The sequence below is a fragment of the Heloderma suspectum genome, chromosome 3 (genome assembly GCF_057233095.1).
Source record: "Heloderma suspectum isolate Gila_16-S chromosome 3, 16-S_ref, whole genome shotgun sequence".
NCBI classification, from domain to species: Eukaryota; Metazoa; Chordata; class Lepidosauria; order Squamata; family Helodermatidae; genus Heloderma; species Heloderma suspectum.
Genome location: NC_139460.1, coordinates 267,766,759 through 267,788,287, shown reverse-complemented (window position 1 = coordinate 267,788,287; position 21,529 = coordinate 267,766,759). Strand labels below are relative to the sequence as shown.

The following is a 21,529-nucleotide window of genomic DNA, read 5'->3' as shown; positions in this document are numbered from 1 at the left end:
CTTGCTTAACTTCGGCCACTGTTAAAGGTACAGGAGCGCTCCTAGGAAAAAAAGTTGGTAAACCCAGCAACCCACCTGGCATTCCTGCTGTACTTAGGTTACCTGAAAGACCGCCTTCTCCAAGACAAGCCTGCCTGGTTCTTAAGATCTTCTGGAGAGGACCTTCTTTCGAGACCACTGCTTTCAGAGGCACATTTGGTTGTGATGCGAGAGAGGGCCTTCTCGGTGCCTGCTCCCAGGCTGTGGAACTCCCTGCTAAGGGAAGCTAGGTTTGCTCCCTCTCTGCTGTGCCTCCACTGGTAGGCAAAGGCCGCTTTATCCAAGCAGACCTTTGGCCTGTAAGTGGGTCTGTGGGTTGGGCGCTGTTTTTATTCTGTTGTTGCTGTGCTTTTATTGTATTTTAATGCATTTTATTATTTTATTAATGTTTTTATTATTGATTTGTAAGCTGCTTTGAGTGCCATTTTTTCTTGATAGAAAGGCAGGGTATAAATCATATTAATCTATAGTTTATTACAAAAATCTTGCAATCCTGCTCTTCAGTCAAAGAGTTTTCAGAGTGGTTCACACTAGTTAAAATTATAGCAGTAACAATGAAACCAATACTACATTCATAACAACCAGCAGCCTCCTCATCAAGCAATAACAACCATCTGACCTAAACACTCATAAGATCTAAAAGGCCTGGGCAAATAAAAAACATTTTTTATGTGGCGCCAAAAGCCTATCAAACCCAGGACTAGGTGAGCTGCCCTGCACAGGGTATTCCATAACCCGGGTGCCACAACCAAAAAAGTCCTATCCCCAGTCACCAGCTGCCTCACAGCTAAGGGCAGGTTAATGCAAGATCTAATGCAGATCAGGGAAATGGTAGAGAAAGCACAATTTGCAGAATCCACATAGTGGAAAGATGTACAACACTCAACAGAACATGATACCTTTTCCTGTTGCTGTTACCTCTGATGGAATAAAATACTGAAATTGGAGGCACCAGAAACAGAGAGGTTGAAATCCTATGCACCTTTATTTGGGAGTGAGCCAACTTGGTTAATTTATTTCCAAGGAAACATGCATGGGAACAGGCTGTAAGAACACAGTTCAGAGACCTGTGAAGTCAACAGCAAAATTCCGATTGATTTTAGTGGTGCTGAATGGCGTTATGTATTATCTTGTTATCAGGTGTAGAGTGACTAATTTTCTAGCACTCATCTAAAGGATATGTTGGGCCATTATTCAATTATTATTTCAGCACAGTTCATAATATTCCTGTGATCCAGATGTCTGGAACCAAAAGCAGAGAAAGGGGCTGTTTGCCACTGAGGCACAGAAATACGGACCTCCCCACTCAGAGCCTTTGTTATTCGAACAGGCCACCCTGTTCCTGCCTTTAATAAAATACAGACTGCTGAACATCTGCAAGCCAAACATGCCAATGGGCTTTTTTTAGAAGGGTTGGGAATAGGCCCTGCTGTCAGGATTCCTTTAGCCCCCACTTTACTTCTAAGCTCAAACATTCACAGAGGAGAGGCTTCAATCTACAACTTTTAATCTATTACTTCACAGGGTCATACAGATGCAAATTCGCAGTGACTCTCGTTCTACCAAGGAATGCCTTCAGGAGATTCAAAAGGAAGTTATGAAAGTTGTCCGCCATTTGAAGAGGGAGGCGGTCTGATTAGCCTAACTTAAGCAGGGGAGGTCCCTCTCTTCTCATGAGGCCTCTAAGCGCAGCTTTTCACACAAGGCCAATCGAGTAGACCATCTACGTTCCACCCCTGCCTTCTCTCTCTTTGCTCTGTGCCTGCGTCTGATGTCTATTAGGTCATGCTCCCCACACCCCGCCTCCTCCTGTTTGCTGCCTCTCACAGGAGTGTGTGTGTGAAGAGGGACCCTCATCCTCAGCTAGCTGGATGTTTGTAACCTGGGAAGCTGGCCTACTCATATCTGGACTAGCCTGGGAAAACACCTCCCCCATGTCTGACAGTTCTCCTTCAGAATCTGAACTGCTATCCCACTCCCTGCGCTCAGAAACACCCCTGACACCTACTGCTCTTGGGAAGACCCTGGTGTTTGGCGGTGTTATTTTGACATACTTCGTGTGTTTTGTACATTAGCCCAATGTTGTAGTTCATTACTTTCTGGGGAAAGAACTGAATGTGTAAAAAAAAAAAAAAAGCTCTCAGAGATTTGGAGAAGTGGGGTAATTTCAGTTATTCCCCCACTCCCCATGACACTAAACAGCTCAAGTCAAGATGCGCACACCCTTCATAGTAACCCTAAAAGCACTGTTCAGATCAGTGGAGGCTGATAGCTCCAATGTCAGTGGGGCGGTGACTCCACTCTGGGTTTCAGTTCTGGCTGAAACTGGAACAGATTCACTGCCCCACTGACATCGGAGCCACTGGCCTCCACTGGTTCAGAAGTCTGTTTGAATGCACGTAGTGGGGGAGGGAGGTTGTGACTGTTTGCGCCAACTAGCCTCATCCCTGCCCGCTACAAGCATTTGGTGCAATGTCGGTCTCTGCGATCAACCCCCCCCCCCAAATAGGTAGAATCTCTGATCACGTGTAGTAAAGCCCACACATATAGTTCGTATGCACAAAAGCTCCTTAGGGAACACAGGAAGCTGCCTTCTACTGAGTCACTGATCCATCTAGCCCAGTATTGTCAAGACTGCCTGGCAGTGGCTCTCCGGGGTTTCAGGCAGGGGTTCTTCCAGCCCCACATGGAGATAATGGGGATTGAACCTGGGACCTTCTGCATGGAAAGCATGCGGCTCCACCACGAAACCACAGCCCCTCCTTCAGACATTACAGCAAACGTTCATATGGGGCTGGGCCAGGAGGTACAAGCCGATGCAGTGCCTCCTCCTCACCCCCATACGTATTCAGATGAACACCTGAATAGGGCTGTGATCTCTAGGAATGATAAAAAATGTCTGGGGTAAAGGGCCTTGCTCCTAGGGCTGCTGGGCTACAGCGTAAGAACCGTCCTAGGGCCACACCAAGCAGATGGGGGCCAGGCCTATCGCTGGCAAGAAATCTGGCTTGCTGTTGCCTGCTCCTAGCAGAGATGGAGGTTGAGAACTGAGGGAGTTCAGAATATGAACCACAGTTCATAAATCACACCCTGTTAGGGGTTGGGCCCAGATCCCTCCAAACTGAGGTCTGGCTAGTAACAGGATTCACCACTGCACCCCACCAGTAGTCTGCCCACCCTGCCAGTCCCCCACCTCCTTAGCAAACAAACAAGTAAATAAAACAACCTACCACTGAGAAAGGGGAGGGGTGAGTGGCAGCAGAAAGGGCTTGCTAGGCAGAGACAAGGGAGATCCCTGCTTGCCGACCTCATTCGTAACTGGAAATGACACACCTGAGGAGTATCATTTCCTCCTGAGGAGTGTTTGATTTGTAGTTTCCTCGGCCTCCTGAACTGAAGCAGGAGAAGCGGTAGACAATACAAATCCCATGCTCCCTGGCCATCACTAAAGCATGAGATGTGTGGTTCTTTCAAGCATTCCCCAGGAAAGCTCAGAAAAAGAATGGCTTCAAGGCCAAGGGGAGCCCACTTGCCCTTTATATACCTTGCTCCTGATAACTAGAGAACTTCAGCTAGTGCACAATGCAGCAGGATGGGTCACTCCATGTTTGGACAGAGCACCAACAGCTGCACTAGCCCCCTATCCTCTTCTGGGCATAATTGCACCTAGAAACAACTGGGGGCCCATAAAAACTTAAAAGGCTGCCTCCTCCCTTAGTTTTCCATAGGAATCTTTCAGACTGACCGGGGAGCACCCTCTTGGGAAGCCCTCTTGGTAGTACTGTCAACGCACCAAATGGAAAAGTGTTGCACAGAGGTGTTTCTGCCCTTTCCCACAGCTTTTGAACATCCTTCCCTTGAGGATTTGACTGAGCACATTGAGGAATGTCATAAGGTCTTCTTCTCTGGGCTGGGACGTGATAGCAGGAGTTATGCATAGAGGTTTATCATTTACTTCTTTTTAAAAAAAATCTGTGTTACCATGAATGTTCAAAATGGAGGATAATTGACATTCAGCAGGGAATTCTGACAAGCTGTAATGATACAGTGCAGGAAGGACTGTTCTATGTGGTGACAGAACATGTAGCTCACTTCTAGGAGGACTGGCCAACAAGGGCCGATCTACATTGCACCTGCCATTGCAATGAATTCGGTGTCCCGTCGGGTTAAACACTCTCGCATTAAAACATGATTATTCACACTCACCTATTTTCCCTGTTGCAGAGCTTCATCGAATGCGCAAGCTCGGTTCACACTCGAGTGCTGTGCTGTTTTCCTGCGTGCTTGTCTGATCTCGGATGCTAAGTGGGGTCGGCCCCGGTCAGTAGTTGGATGGGCCACAGCCTGGGAATCAGGCTTCCTGCATTGAGCAGGGGTTTGTTGTATCCCTTCAAATGAGACTAAGTTTTACCCCCTCCTATCCTTCTCTCCGGATGTTTTTTTTTTAAATTAAGGCGTTATCCTTGCAGAATTGGGTCTTCTCCGCGATGTTTTTTTTTCTGATTCAGGCATGATCTTCGAAGTTTCGAAGTTGTGAAGCTTCACAACTTCGAAGCTTCGAAGATCATGTCTCAATTAGAAAAGAAACATTGCGGAGAAGCCCCGATTCTGCAAGGATAATGCCTTAATTAAAAAAAAAAACATCCAGAGCTTAATTAAAAAAAAAACATCTAGGTTAATTGCTTAGCATCTAGCTGAGCCTTATCTTTACTTTAGGGTAACTGCACATAGTCCCAATTTGGAACAGGATCAACATGCACTAGGAGAGGATGATTAATCTTTCTCCTCCCACCAATTTGCTTCCCAAACTTCTGTTCACCACACACATGGAAAAATTTTTTTTTTTAATTAAAAGCATGCACTGAGTCCAACTGAAAGTGTTTTTTTCTTTTGTAAATCCCCACATGGAGAGTTGAAATTTCAGGTAGCAAATGGGCAAGGGGGAAGGTTTAATCCTCCCTTCCCTGCATGCTGGCCCCAGTACGATTTGGGGCCACACGCAGTTAGTAAAGACAAAGATAAGACTCAGCTACATGCTGCGCAAGTAACACAACATGTAGTTTGATCATGTGTGTGTTATGAGTGTGTATTTGAGATATGCTGGCTGGGGGGATGCTGGGAGTTGTGGACATTTTCTATCTAAATATGCATAGGGTTGTGCCCTAAGTGTTTTAATACTTCTTTGTGGCTGTGAATAACCTGGCGTTGGATTGTTTCAGTTGGAGGTTTAATTTGGGGGATGGGTCACATAGGTTTTTTCCCTGGTTTATATGTGATGACAGGCTGACTGGGAAAGGGTGTGCACGCACGCATGTATGTGACACCTTGCCACATACATAATCATGAATTTCTAATGGCACGTTTGTTCTATCCCTTTTCTGGAAGATCATGTATTTTATGCAAACAACTACTTGGTTTCCAGTGGTGCTGTAGCATGAAACATAAAGCTCAAGATACTTGGTTAAGCTAAAATGTCTGCAAGCTGCTTCACATTTGACATAGTATCATCGCTACACTGGAGTTGGATCAATGTTGGAGGTGTGCAGACATGTGCTCCCTGGGTTTGGGGACACATTTCTCCCTTTCCCACTTTGTACGTTCATTGCCACAAGCACTGGTCAAATACTGGTGTACTCTCGATGTTAGATAAAGTGTTTTACACACACAGTCCAGAATTAGCATAAAGATACAGCATCATATTTACCTCTGAGGTTTTTTACATTCTCTGGAGGCAGAAGAAAACATCCTGAGGCAGGAGATTGTACATATGCCTCATCTTGAGATCATGTGCATTTAATCTGTGAGCTAAAGCATCCCAGATGGGATCACCCCTGGTGGTGGCAAATCCTGAAAACCAACAGCTGAAGTAAAATCTCTTTTGCTCATTTCACAGGAGTTCTGCTGTCAAAATGCCTCCCACATGGAGTTCTTCCAAATTAGGGAGGCAATAAAAAGAAAAACTCCACTCTTAAACTCGGTTTGGATATCGTCAACAACCAGGGGTTCAAACTCCTGGGTGTTCGTCGCCCAAAAACCCACAATCAGACATCACCATTAACAACCCATGGATGGAGCACGGGTTGGAACCCAGACTACACACTAACTCTCACTGCATTTTCAACACAGGTGTTAACTGTGAGTTGTTGACAATGTGCAAACCAGGTTCTTCCTATCCTGTCACAGTGCTATCTCTCATTTTGATTTTTAGATAGCAGTTTATTTCAGGGAGAATTTAAAAAATGAATGATTTTTTAAAAATTAAACCTCAGATTAAAAAACCATAATTGGATTTTTCACATTTAAATCAGATTTTTAATTTTTTCAAAGGTAAATACTAAGGTTCTTTTATATACTAACTAGGATAATATGAAATAATCTGAATATAACCATGTTAGCCCCACAGTTCCAATCTCTAAACTGAATCAATGCCATTGCCATGTACAGAGTGGAACAGAAAGGAGCAATACTGGAAAGAAGAGAAGAGAAAATTGTCCTCTGTACAGAGTCCTATGCTCCCATACTAAGGCTGCAATCTTATACACACTTACCTGGGAGTAAGTCCCCTTGAACTCAATGGGACATCTCAGTAGACATGTATAGGATTGCATTGTTAGCTTCACAAACTGTCATGGGTGCTGGTCATAAGAAAGACCCCTATATAGAGAGAAATATTTTAAAAACATTCCCTCTCTAGGTTTAAAAAAGGAGTGTGTGCAAAATGTATACAGTGTGAAAAAGAGATGCAAGGTCTGGTTTTAAGAGTGAAACAATAGTGTAAATAAAACTCCATTTAGATGTAAATTAAGATGGTTTAGTAGTCAGATCTGCATCTCTCTTTCTCTCTCTCTCTCTCTCAACACACACACAGATACAGACACACACATATATACATACATACATATGTATCAATGGGCAACCTGCTTTGATCAATTATTTAAACTGGCCTTTTTTTCTTGCTGATTTCAATGTCTTAAAAATATGTTGATATAAAACTTGCCAATTTCTTTCTCTTTCTGATTTAAAACTTTTTTCTTGCCTTGATTTAAATCAGTCCAACATGGTTTATTTTGGAATAGGTGATTTGGAAGCAGATAAGAGTATTTCTGCAATGTTTAAACCTCAATACTGCCCCAGTATGAGCCTAGAGCAGCTGGAGCTCAGCTTCAACAACAACAAACCATGGGTTCTCAAGGTGGCTTGTTCAAGAAAAATAAGCCACACTGCATGGTTAACAAGCCACCTTGCAGAAAATGTCCTGGGTTCAGACAACGTGCTAACCCATGGTTCAACGAACAACCCACGGTTCAACAACAACCCACACTCAACCACTGAGTGTGGGTTAGCATGTTTTGCACACCCAGCCAATGATGGCATCATAGATGGGATGGGAGCTGGTCAAGATCTCCCCTCAGGAACCCCTCCAATCAGTGGAGGCTGGTGGCTCCAATTTCAGTTGGTCTGTGCATCCGCTCTGGGTTTCAGAACTGTTCAGAACTCTAAAGAAGCTATCTAAGGCCCTATCTAATCATTTTGGGGATTAGTTCAGCATCTTGGATAGCTCCTTTAGCGTTCTGACTGAAACCCAGAGCAGAGTCACAGCCCCACTGACATCGGAGCCACCAGCCCCCACTGGTTCCAGTTCTGTGATTCTTGCCTGTAAGTACATCGGTGGGCAACTTGTGGCCCTCCAGATATTTTGGCCTACAATTCCCATCAGCCCTAGCCAGCATAGCCAATGATGAGGGATAATGGGAGTGGTAATCCAAAACTTCTGAAAGGCTGCAAGTTGCCCACCCCTGCTTTATATCCTGTGGTGCGCAAAGAGGTCAGCTATCCAAACATGGTGAGAGAATGCCTGAAAAGAGGCCAAAGGCATCCTTTTGGTATAATGTGCATGGTCAGAAAGATATCAGCGATGCCAGTTCTCTGCCTTTAGCAAGCTGCCATTACGTCTGTCCGCTTAACTGTGTAACAGGCTAGTGAAGCCTACAATCCTAATTGCTCTGTTCATGCATATGGTAGTGCCATAATTCTCTAATGAACAGTCTGAGACCATAGGCTTTAGCTGCATCTGATCAGTAGGCTCTTGCTTATGAAAGCGCATGCCACAATACATTTGTTAGCTTTTAATGTGACACAACACTCTTTGGACATCTCTACACCAGCCTAAAATCCTGCATTTAAAATGGGGCTTTCTGCTTCCATTTTAAATGCAGGATCACAACGACTCCCTCTTTCACCCGCTTCCTTTCCCCCCTCCCCTTTCCCCCTCCTCCCCATATCTGAGTCTTCCATTATCTTTCATTGATCTCACTCCTCTTCTTGCCACTTTTCCTCTTTTCACAGAGGGAACTCAAGCAGAACACAACTGGGTAAGTTGATAGCTCATTATCTGCAATCTATTTAAAAATGGAACAAAAGGGCATTTAGTGCAGGAGACGCCCTGGAGATTCACGGCGTCATGTAAACAGCCTGCAAACTTCCATGAAGGAGCAATCTCAATCGCAGGATAAAAGCTCCATGTGAAGAAAGCCTTTGTTGTTTTTGCTGCTAGTGATTAATAGGGCTATTCTGCTAGACTTCAGTTGGGATCAGACAGGGTGCACATGTCAATTTTTTTCTGAACTAACTTTTTAAAATATCCCCCCACCCTTCAAATCCCCAAATCTCAGTTCAAAAAGTTCAAAAAGCAGTCTGAAGATCAGGTAGAACAGAGTTTTCCCAAAGTGGAAAATTACCAGCATGTGCTTGCTTTGCCCCCCCCCCCCGACTTTTATTTATTTTGAATATTTATAGGTCTCTTCCGCAAATGCTCTCGGAATGACTTACAATAAAATAATAAAATCACTGTTGAAACAATAATTCATGCAAACCACAATAAAACACAACACAGTGGTGTAATTAAATAAAACAAAAGCCAGCTCTGAACCAAACTGATGCTGCATTTCTATACACACTTCCCTAGAGTAAACCCCACTGAAATCAATGGGACTTATTTCTGAGTAGACATCTACAGAATTGCTTTCTGATATGAGCCTCCCAACCTATTAAGCCCCCACTTGGCTTCATGGACAAGTGGGGATTTGAACTTGGAGCTCCCCAGTCCTGAAACTCTGGAATGATCTTCAAATACAACAAGAGTTCTTCTTAGCTGAGTTCTCATTGTTTTAAAATGCAAGGCCTAATGTTTTGTGTGTTTCTGGAAATTATCTCAAAGTGTTTATCACTGGGACAGCTCTGCTGCTGCTATCGACCGAATCTGTAATTTTATTGTCTGTTTTATAATTCATTTTTGAGGCAGTCTTTTATTTTTTTTGTAGACCACATTAAATGATAGGAAAGGCATGATTTTAAAATGTTACAAATAAGTAAATGATACTTAGCAGTTTGGAATTTCTGGATGCACCTTGACAAGAGTGGAAATTTCTGAGACCATAAGTGGTTCAGGGTGGGGGTGGGGAGAAGCAGGTGTTTGCATGGCCCTTTGGGTCCCAGCTTTTGTGATTTAACAGTGTATCAAATAATACTGGAAAATAATTTACAATTTACCTTTTTCCCAATAGTGAAAAATTTCCAGGATTGGGCTTGGTACGTGGGGAGATTTTGGTAAGCCACAAATTTCTCATCTGTCCATTTGTAGATGGCTGAGCCACGAGGAGTATACCGATTAGCAGTAGCTGCAAAGAGTCCCACCTTGGGGATGATGAAGATCTCAATGCCCATGGTTTCAGAATTTGTAACTAAACTCTGATATTCTTCTACATAGTCCAACCTTTCTTCGACTAGAAAAGCGACAGACAGCAGGGGCAATCAGTTGTCACTTACAAGGACATTCTGTAAGCATGATAATCCAGTAGCCTTGAGTATTCCCGAAACTGACTTTTGCATTCCACTCCTGCTCCCTTCTGTGAGCCTGTTTCTTGAGATCGGTATATGCTCCAAATTCCCTCCCAATCTGTCCCCCAAACCTACCTTCACTGGTCATACCCAAACTTACCTCCCATGTTTAAATATAGCCACTCCTCTCACATTCTTGTAAGTCACCTTAAAAACCTGGTTTGAGCCAGTGAATCCCTTCCTCCTTGACAAATGCCTTCAGTCAAAACATGGGACAGTTTCTTGTCTGTCTCTACACTGGCAAAGAAATTGGAGGACTAACTACCTATAGTATGTAGTGTAATCCTCTGACGTATTGACCAAACGATATTCGTCTTATACCACTTTAACTGTCAGGGGTTTCCCTAGAGAATCCTGGATATTGTAGTTTGTTACAGAACTGAGAATATTCTGTAAGAGATCCCTTCCCTCCTGCCCATCCCCACCCCTGCCGCCACATAGAAATGCAATTTCCAAAGTTCTCTGGGAAGAGGAATGGCTCTTAAACCAGTATAATGGTAGTGTAAATATGCCTTCTGTATATAATAATAATAATAATAATAATAATAGTAGTCATTTATGTACATGGCACTTTACAAAATAGAGGTAGGATAGGTCCAAGCCCCAAGGGGCTTACAATCAAAACACAGCTGTGTTGGACTGCAACTCCCATAATTCCCACCCAGCATGGCCAATTATGGATGTCAGAGCAATCTGCAACAGGACCAAAAGAGTTTGGATTTTCATGAATCCAACCTGTGGATTCCGCAGTGGACCGGCTTCTCCCCTGTTGGGTGGATTCTGTGGACTTGCAGGCCAGTTTTCTAACTTTCTCAAATTTTGTGCAAATTTCTTAGAAAAATACCCAAAATAAAAAAAAAGCTGCCCCAAAATGCACATTTCCCCCCACAGGCTGAAGCGTGAAATGTGCATTTGGGGGGAATTTGCATATTTTTGCACATGCAAATTTAATCTGCGCCAATTAGGAAGCAAAAAAACCCCAATTCCCTGGATGGGCAGATGACAGAGCAAAAGGCGCCTGACAATCTGCGAAACACAGATGGAACAGATTTTACACAATCCATACATCCCTACAGCCAATGGGATTTGTAGGCCAATGCTAGCCGGAAATTGTGGGAGTTGCTGTCCAGTACATTTGGAAGGCACTAGATTGGGGAAGGCTACAATAAGGTATAACGACTAGAAGGATGATCCAAAGGCTTCCAGGACTAGGGTTTCAGGGTCAACACCTCTCTTCTACTCTCAGTCACAAAATTTACCTCCACTGCTGAGCTATTAAAAGCACCAAACAACTACAATTCAGAAGTGCCCACAAAGCATTTACCTTCTAGCATGGGAATCCACACACTCCCATTACAGACATACAGTCCTTTCTGAGCAGCATTAAACCAGAACTGGCCACTTTCACTCTTAGTGCAGGGAGGGCGGGACCCCAAAGTCACCTTCATGTCTGCTTCTAAATAATAACAAAAAACATGAGCAGCAGATAAATACTTGCTCTGGTACCATAAGAAATGTAATTTTATTATATATATATATAGAGAGAGAGAGAGAGAGCGAGAGAGAGAGAGCGCATTATAACAAGATTGTGGCAAACAATTGAAACAACTCTGAATGTACTGAATAGATGACAACTGTTTTTTTAAGTGCATCTTCTTCCTCTGCTTGTGATCTTCTACACATACAATTGGATCCAGATGGAAGGAGCAATCCTATGGCCCCTAGACAGCATCTCAGGGGCCATAGGATATTTTGGATTCCCCAATCCAAAATCAGAGCTCCGACCCCCTCCCCCTCGCATCCAGTGCACAAAGATCCATGCCAGCTGCTCTTCAAGCTTGGAAACCTGACCTCAGAGAAGGGGAGAAGGGGGTGTTCTGGTGGGCAGGAAAGGGAGGAGACTAGAGAGGCCAGGATACAAGCTATCCTGAGGCCTCTCCAACTTCCTTCCCTCCCCCTCTTCAGTGCAGAAGAACGGAGGGGGGGCAAAGTTTGCTTCTGCCGCTCCTCCCACCTTGCATAGGATGATCATAAGCCTCCGAGGTTGGGAGCTTACGATCATTGAGGGTGCAACCCATAGGATTGCCCCCTTAGTCATGTTTACAATAGACAGACTGAAATTAATGGGACAAGTTTGTCATGACTAATTTGATTTCGATGGGTCTACTACTCTATTATGACTAAGTCTGGATCCAACCATATAGTTCCCCTGCCTCATTTGCTGCTGGGCAAGTATGGTATTCATAGGAGAAGCCAATGAGTTTAGCCATCTCAGTAAGTTTAGCCACTGCAGTTACACAAATCCCCTAGATCTGTTATTTGACTGTTGCTGGTCTTTTGAGTGTCAGTAAGTAATAATTCCCCTTCATGGATCACTGCCTTGTTGTGGCGAAGGGGCTTGCGTAACTCAGTGAAGCCATAAGCTATGCCATGCAGGGCCACCCAAGAAGGACAGGTCATGGTGGAGAGTTCTGACAAAATGTGGTCCACTGGAGAAGGAAATGGCAACCCACTCCAGTATTCTTGCCAAGAAAACCACATGGAACGTATCACAAGGATAAAAGATATGAAGCCAGAAGATGAGCCCCTCAGGTCAGAAGGTGTCCAATATACTACTGGGGAAGAGCAGAGGGTATTTCCAAGTAGCGCCAGAAAGAGTGAAGCGGCTGGGCCAAAGCCGAAAGGACACTCAGCTGTGGGTGTGTCTGGTGGTGAAAAGAAAATCTGATGCTGTAAAGAACAATATCGTTTAGGAATCTGGAATGTAAGATCAATGAATCAAGGTAAGCTGGAGGTGGTCAAACAGGAGATGGCAAGACTGAACATCGACATCTTGGGAATCAGCGAACTCAAATGGACAAGCATGGGCGAATTTAATTCAGGTGACCATTATATCTACTACTGTGGGCAAGAATCCCTTAGAAGAAATGGAGTAGCACTCATAGTCAATAAAAAGGTGGGAAAAGCAGTACTGGGGTACAATCTCAAAAACGATAGAATGATCTCAGTACGAATCCAAGGCAAACCATTCAACATCACAGTAATTCAAGTCTATGCCCCAACCACTGAGGCTGAGGAAGCTGAGGTTGATCAGTTCTATGAAGACCTACAACACCTTCTAGAACTAACTCCAAAAAAAGATGTCCTCTTCATCATAGGGGATTGATGAAGACAAGAAATAACTGGGATAACAGACAAGCATGGCCTTGGTATACAAAATGAAGCAGGACAAAGGCTAATAGAGTTTTGCCAAGAGAACACGCTGATCATAGCAAACACTCTTTTCCAACAGCACAAGAGGCGACTCTACACATGGACATCACCAGATGGTCAATATCGAAATCAGATTGATTATGTACTTTGCAGCCAAAGATGGAGAAGCTCTATACAGTCAGTAAAAACAAGACCTGGAGCTGACTGTGGCTCAGATCATGAGCTGCTTCTTGCAAAATTTCGGCTTAAATTGAAGAACGTCGGGAAAACCATGAAACCATTCAGGTATGACCTAAATCATATCCCTTATGAATATACAGTGGAGGTGAGGAATAGATTTAAGGGATTAGACCTGATAGACAGAGTGCCTGAGGAACTATGGACAGAGGTCCGTAACATTGTTCAGGAGGCAGCAACGAAATCCATCCCAAAGAAAAAGAAATGCAAGAAAGCCAAGTGGTTGTCTGATGAGGCTTTACAAGTAGCTGAGGAAAGAAGGGAAGCGAAAAGCAAAGGAGAAAGGGGAAGATATATCCAACTGAATGCAGAGTTCCAGAGAATAGCAAGGAGAAACAAGAAGGCCTTCTTAAATGAACAATGCAAAGAAATCAAGGAAAACAATAGAATGGGAAAGACTAGAGATCTTTTCAAGAAAATCGGAGATCTCAAGGGAACGTTTTGTGCAAAGACAGGCATGATAAAGGACAAAGAAGGCAGGGACCTAACAGAAGCAGATGAGATTAAGAAGAGGTGGAAAGAATACACAGAAGAACTATACAGGAAAGATCTTATACACAGAAGAACTATACAGGAATGATCTTATGTCCCTGATAGCCATGATAGTGCGGTCACTGAACTTGAGCCAGACATCCTCGAGAGTGAAGTCAAGCGGGCCTTAGGAAGCATTACTAACAACAAAGCTAGCAGAGATGACAGTATTCCAGCTGAGCTATTTAAAATCCTAAAAGATGATGCTGTTAAAGTGCTGCACTCAATATACCAACAAATTTGGAACACTCAACAGTGGCCACAAGACTGGAAAAGGTCAGTTTACATTCCAATTCCAAAGAAGAGTAATGCCAAAGAGTGTTCAAACTACCGTACAATTGCGCTCATTTCACATGCCAGCAAGGTTATGCTCAAAATCCTACAAGCTAGGCTTCAGCAGTATGTGAACCGAGAACTACTGGAAGTACAAGCTGGGTTCCAAAGAGGCAGAGGAACTAGAGATCAAATCGCCAACATTTGCTGGATCATGGAGAAAGCAAGAGAATCCCAGAAAAGCGTCTATTTCTGCTTCATTGACTACGCTAAAGCCTTTGATTGTGTGGATCACAACAAACTGTGGCAAATTCTTAAAGAGATGGGAGTACCAGACCACCTTACCTGTCTCCTGAGAAACCTGTACGAGGGTCAAGAAGCAACAGTAAGAACCAGACATGGAACAACCGAGTGGTTCAAAATTGGGAAAGGAGTACAACAAGGCTGCATATTGTCACCCTGCTTATTTAACTTATATGCAGAGTACATCATGAGAAACGCTGGGTTGGATGAATCACAGGTCGGAATTAAGATTGCTGGGAGAATTATCAACAACCTCAGATACGCAGACGATACCACCCTAATGGCAGAAAGCGAAAAGGATCTAAAGAGCCTCTTGTTGAGGGCGAAAGTGGAGAGTTCAAAAGCTGGTTTGAAACTCAACATTAAAAAAACTAAGATCATGGCATCTGGCCCTATCACTTCCTGGCATATGGAAGGGGAAGAAATGGAAGCAGTGACAGATTTTATTTTCTTGGGCTCCAAGATCACCACTGACGGTGACTGTAGCCATGAAATTAAAAGACGCTTGCTCCTTGGGAGGAAAGCTATGGCAAACCTAGACAGCATAGTAAGAAGCAGAGACATCACCTTGCCGACAAAGGTCCGTCTAATCAAAGCTATGGTTTTCCCAGTAGTAATGTATGGCTGTGAGAGCTGGACTATAAGGAAGGCTGAGCGCCGAAGAATTGATGCTTTCGAACTGTGGTGCTGGAGAAGACTCTTACAAGTCCCCTGGACTGCAAAGAGGTCAAATCAGTCAATTCTAAAGGAAATCAACCCTGAGTGCTCCTTGGAAGGACAGATACTGAAGCTGAAGCTCAAATATTTTGGCCACCTAACGCGAAGAGAAAACTCCCTGGAAAAGACCCTGATGCTGGGAAAGATTGAAGGCAAAAGGAGAAGGGGACGGCAGAGGATGAGATGGCTAGATAGCATCACCGATGCAATGAATATGAACTTGAGCACACTCCGGGAGAAAGCGCAGGACAGGAAGGCCTGGAGTGCTATGGTCCATGGGGTCACGAAGAGTCGGACACGACTTAACGACTGAACAACAACAACAACAAAAGTAATAATTGGTGTGAAGTTCATCTCTATAAAAGCAATTTAGCTGATGAGAACTAGGCTTTTGTTCCCTCAATGAAATGTGGAGGACTCCATTCTATTGAGGCGAGGAAACACTGGCATAATTTCTTCTGATTTTCATATGGTACAATAACAGATTTTGAGGAAAATCTGTGGCCACCGGCCACCCACCACACAGCACTCTGTAATTCTCATCCAACTAGTTGTGACCACATCCTACCAAAAGCAACAGGACATATTCAGTTGTGACTATTTTAAGAACCATTGATTTCAATAAAGCTTAAGCATGACTAACTTTACTTGGATTGGGGCCTCTGTGTGACTTAGTGTGGACTGGGGTTTTAGAGATGAGGCCTACTCTCTGCTCTCAGTCTGCTGATTGTCGTTCTACCTCCCTCTAGTCCAACTGTCCCCAAAAGCTGCTCCCCCAGATATTTTGGATTCAGCTTCTTCCATCACTTCCAGCCAGCGTGGCTAATATACAGGAATACTGGGAGTTGTCTGGAGATTGGCTTTTGGAGTGCTAACACATTTTGGGAGGAGTGAATCAGAGAAAACCAAGTGAAAATGAACTGTAATTTATGGTAAGCTTGTGCCAGTTAAACTTGGGGGAAACAAACATTGTAAATGCATTTGTGTTTTCTCTTTCAGAATTTCTACTTTCAATACAGCACTGGAGTTTTCTCCTAGAAGACCTATCTCACTCACAACCTAGAAATATAATTGGCTATTTTGCCTTATTGACCCGTACACCATTGAAAATTCATTTATTCAGGAAGTGAAACAATCTTTTAACGGTATCAGTTATCAGAGTTTGTTATCGGCATTTATCATGTACCTTAGGAATTGTCTGTAGGAGTTCCTGATGAAGAGTATGCATAGTTGAAATGGAAATATAACGGTGTTCTGTAAAGTGATATGATTATGACTGATACAGTTGTTATGACTTTGATGTGATTGTTATAAGTGGTATATAGACATTGGAAAAATTCACTCACTTTATAATTTGATATGTACCATCAAGTGCTCTGTTTGTCATATAGGTTTATAAATGTTTTATAAAATTATCTCATTAGTCTAGTGCAGTTCTGTTAGATCTCTTGCAGCTTATGTGGTTGTTTGAGCTGTTATTGGGGTCTTTGTCTTTTCCGTTTTGCAGACAAGCAGAGTAAGCTTGTATTGCTGTTCATCAAAATATAAGCAGAGAACTTATTCATGCCATATATTTTTGGACTTGACAGCAATTATACGTTTTATGTGTATCAGGCAAAGCTTGGTGACTACAAGGAATGCACAGAAGAAAGGTTCATTAACTTCAAGAAATTAGTCTCTAAATGTAATTGAAGGAAGAGGAAAATTAATTAGAATAGTATTGTAAGAAAAAAGTGAAATTCTACCCTTCCTGTGCTGCAACCCCATTAGCCTGGGTTTACTCTGACTCCAGGCTCACTATTGGACAATTTGACTCAACTGACTTTTTTACCTAGTGCACCACCTGAAATGAATCTCCAGCTTGCTAATATAAGGACTGTTGTGTTTCTCTGTACTTCTGCTCTGTGCTGACTCAGAGTCTTGGATGAAATACACAGAATCTGTGTATTTCATCCAAGGCAAGAGGCAGAGCAGAGTTACAGCAGCCCTTGGGTTTTCAGAAATGGAGATCAGCCATCGCTTCTTTATTCCAAAATGCATTACATGATGTAATCTGATGCTTGCAACACCTACCACTGACTAATTCATTCAGGCTGCAAATCTCCACTTTCAGATTGGGTCTATCTAAACTGCAGACATCATGACCACAACATCTGGTCAAATGTTTTGACTTTTCTGTTTCTTTCCCCACTCCTTGCTTTTTGACAAATTCTGGATAATTCGAAAGCTTACACATTTTTGTGGAATTTTGGTTGGTCCTAATAAAGATATTGACCAACTGTGGATGGGGGGGGGGGCGGGTCCTCATGGATTAGCACAGCTATCTTTTAAAAAAACCAGACACTATGGGGCTGTTCACGTGACACAGCAGCCATGATGAGTCTGTGGCACGTGTGGAGTGCATGCGGATGCCATTTTGAATATGCAGACCCCATTCAGGGGTTGTCATGTTGTGCAAACCTGGCAAGCATGGGTTATGTGAGGGTTATACAACCCTCACATAAGCCATTGTCTGTTTTAGGACTATGTGAGAGTTGTTTAACTTTTTCATAACCCACATTCACCTGGTTCATATGACATGACAATCCCCGATGAGCAGGAGTTGGGTATGCAAGATAGATGGCTCCAGCAGATGCCCTGGCTCATCATAGGTTAAATAGTGAGCCATGGTGTGTCATCTGAACCCAGTCACAGAGTAACTACAACATTGCTCTCCTCTATTTTTTTCTAATACAAGCTGATGAACCATCTCAAAAACTATGTTCCATTTTACTGACCGTAAGGGTATTTCAGCAGCTCATTGTCCACTGGTTTCACAGGGAGATCCTGCAGAATTTGGGGAATGGAGAGCACTGCTAGATTAAAGTTCATGCCAGTGCACATCCGTGAGGTAGCATCAGATCCTGGCAACAGGACTAGCTGCCTTAACAAGCCCTGAAAAAGAGAGGAAGAAAGACTAGGGAATCATGTCTATCATGGTTATTCAGGGGCAATGGTTGCTGATGGGTTTATACTACATTTCATTTCTATAAATAAAAAAAGAGGTGCTGGGGCTTAAGCCTCCCTGAAAACTATACCCTCTGACCTTGAAGACCAGGCTCCTAACTCCAGAGGTGTGGGAATTAATTGTGGCTCAGCAGCCCTGAGTCATGTTCTATTTTGGGGAGATTTTCATGTTTCTGAACTGACTTTCTTATTGAAGCTTCCAAGGAAGCTCCTTTTTGTGAGAGGTCTTCTGGTTAAGACATTTTGGAGGATTTACATCAGATAACTCCTTGGAAGAGATATTCAAGAGACCAGAGGGTGTTTTTTTTAGCTTCCTTCCATGAGAAAATCTGCTCAGGTGGTTCTGATGAAACAATAACATGGGATATAATCCGGAGATCTCATCATCTCAGACCCAGCTCGCAGTTGAGATTCAGTATACATGTGCAGTTTGTATGAATGATTTCGGCTACAGCATGTGTTATTTTCACATGTTTTTAATGTATCATTGTAATACATTGTACTGTTATTTTCTAATAGTAATAAAACTCTCTTTGCTCACTTGCTACAGGTTCTATTGACTTTGTGGTTTTCTCTAGCTAATTGTGGTTTTTCAGTGAGGGGAGAAACCACTCTTCACATGGTCAGAGGCATCCTCTTCTTACTGCTTCATGTGTTTGAGTGCTAATCTCTGCTACTGAAAACAGATTCTGGGGCTGAGCTTATAGGTTCCAGGGCTGAACCTCAGCCAGAATTAAGCCCTGTGTTTGCATTTTCCTTTATCCTTGGTGTGATCAAAGGAACAGCTTCTTGCCAATGTGTACATGATGTTTAAACAAGTATAATACAGGGCAAATAGCTACTACCCTTTCATGCATGTTCAGGGCAATGTTCAGGAAACTGTGAAGTGATAACAATGGTTTCATTTCTGTTGCCCTAACTATTGCTGACTACATCACAATGCAGATGTGGATCAAAGCAAAGGTTCATGAACAAGAATTCTGGGCCTTCAGGAAAGGGCTGATATTAAGGTGCATTTGCACCTGCCTTTTCAAACAACAGTTCCACCCATATTAACAATGGTTTGTCATAAAATGCTTCACTTCTGTTATGTTTGTGCTGCTGTTTTGGCAGGGATTAAACTATTAATGGAGTTAATGTGGTAGAAAACTACTGTTAATTAATGTTACTACTGTAACAGAAAAATGGGGACTCTGCCATATTCCTTTGAATTAAGAATTCAAAGGAATATGGCATATTTAATATTTAATATTTAAAGGAATATTTAAGAATTAAGAACCAAGAATTCAGAACCAGTGCCAGTTCCAAGTTTTGGAGGGGCTTTGGGCAAGAGACCCCTATCTCAGTCATTCTACCTTCTCACCACCATTGTCACTTGCTGGCTTGACAGGCAGAGAGCCAGTGAGCAAGTAGGCAGTGTCATCTACTGCTCCTCCTTCTCACCACTGCTGTTGTCTGGGCCATAGCAAGAGGCAGGTAAACAAGGCAGGTGAACAGGAGGAGCAACTCCATGGCACTCTTGTCAGTGGGACCCTGCTGGGATGTGGACCCTCAACAGGTGCCCGACCATGCCTACCCTTGATGCCAGCTCTGGGTCTAACTACACGTTACATGCATTAAGTGTGTAATAAAAGCTGACAGCTTCTCCTAGGAAAAAAGGAGCATTCAAAGCAAGGTTAGAAAAGGTGTGTGTGTGTGTGTGTGTGTCTGTGTGTGTATGGTTTTCCTCCATTCCAAAGAGCCTTTCAGCCATCCCACCCGCTTTTATAGGATTCCAAAACCCCATGGGGTGGGGCGGGGCGGGGGGAGAGAAGTGGTTGAGGGAAGATTTGGAACAACAGAGTAGTGGTTAGGAAAGGGTCCCACACATGCTATCCCCCCCAACACACACACACACACACACACACACACACCTCTTCTAAATTCTCCTCCTAATGCTGCCACTAGGGGAAAAAAACATGGAATAAAGAACCAGGAACTAGAAGACAACTTTAGCCTCATTAGAAAAGTTGCTGTTGGGCTTTTCTCACACTGCATAATGTGAGAAAACAGTGGTTGGACTAGGTAACCTTTGAGGTCCCTTCAACCTCTACAATTCTATGACTATTAAATGAACAACTATTAAACCACTTAATGGTATAGATACACCCTCAGGGTCAGTTGGCCAGAAACATCGGTGCTTCTGAGGATTGATCGTGTCTCGTCTCAGGGCCAGCCCAAGACATATTGCTGCCTGAGGCAAAGAACAAGATGGTACTCCCTCCCAGTCCATGTACAAAAGCTCACTGGGATGGCGATTGAATCTTTTTTCAGCACTGGTGATGGGACAGTGTCCAGCACACCTGAAGGCAGCAGGCTAGCTTAGGGGGCACAGGGCAGGCTGTGTGATGCACAGTGTGCTTCTCCCACGTCTTGCTGCCACTGCCCAGCATCTGTCACCTGAAGTGGCCACCTCACTCTGCCTAACGGTAGGGCTGGCCCTGAGGAAAGGAAACACAAAGAGGAGGAAGAGATGCCCGCCGCATCCTGGGCTTCCAAAATGTGTCCCTGTATGCTGTGTGTCCACCCATCTGTCTAGAACACTTGCTTTCCCTGTGGTTCTCATTCACCTGGCAAAACATCATAAAACTTTTGTGTACGTAACCTGATCCTTTTTAAAAAAAAAATGTCTTTCCTGCACTAGAGTTTATCTCCAAATTTACTCCCAGCATCTTAGATACAATTTCCCAGACTCCCACCCCATCTTCCTACTATCTGCCCCCCCCCCAGCCATTTCTAGCACTCCCCTAAAACACCTCTTTCAGCCACCCATCCTGTGCACACACCCAACACCCTCAGTGCAAATAGTTTGGCTTTATACTATGTTTACGTTTGAGATGTATGCTTCAGGCTGTTTTGTCATAATCTGAATTTAATAAATCATTTGTAAGTGCAAGATGACAATCAGTCTAAATCACTTCAGCTAATGTCTTCTTCCCTACCTGTTTGTTCTACCTGTTCTTGCAAAGGTTCTGCCTGAGTAAGATTTTTTTTCCAATAAAACATTATTAAAAATGAATGGTCACTGACCTCTGACTACCACAAATCACTCACAGTGGAAAAGGCATTTTCTTGTGAAGAAGTATTTGGAAAAACAAATAACCTTTTCTGGGACACAAAAGAACTTGGTTGTGTACAAACCTGTTTTATCTGCTGTGTAATTCCATATGGGATCTGATATCAGATTCAGAATGCCAGTTTTGGAGAAACCCAGCTCACGGTTCACAAAACACCATCAAAGCTTTGTTCAGGAAGGTGAAAGTATGTCCACCGT

At 43.4% G+C, this 21,529-nt stretch overlaps 1 protein-coding gene across 1 annotated transcript in view; it reads right to left on the bottom strand.

Moving 5' to 3' along the window:
- Positions 1-21,529, bottom strand: part of TSPEAR (thrombospondin type laminin G domain and EAR repeats) — a 78,552-nt gene that overhangs the window by 25,908 nt on the left and 31,115 nt on the right. The window contains exons 5-7 of the mRNA XM_084846889.1: positions 17,988-18,144; positions 11,261-11,392; positions 9,589-9,821 (exon numbers count right to left, since the gene is read on the bottom strand). Coding sequence (XP_084703015.1) covers positions 9,589-9,821; positions 11,261-11,392; positions 17,988-18,144 — 522 coding nt within the window. The remainder of the gene's footprint in view (positions 1-9,588; positions 9,822-11,260; positions 11,393-17,987; positions 18,145-21,529) is intronic.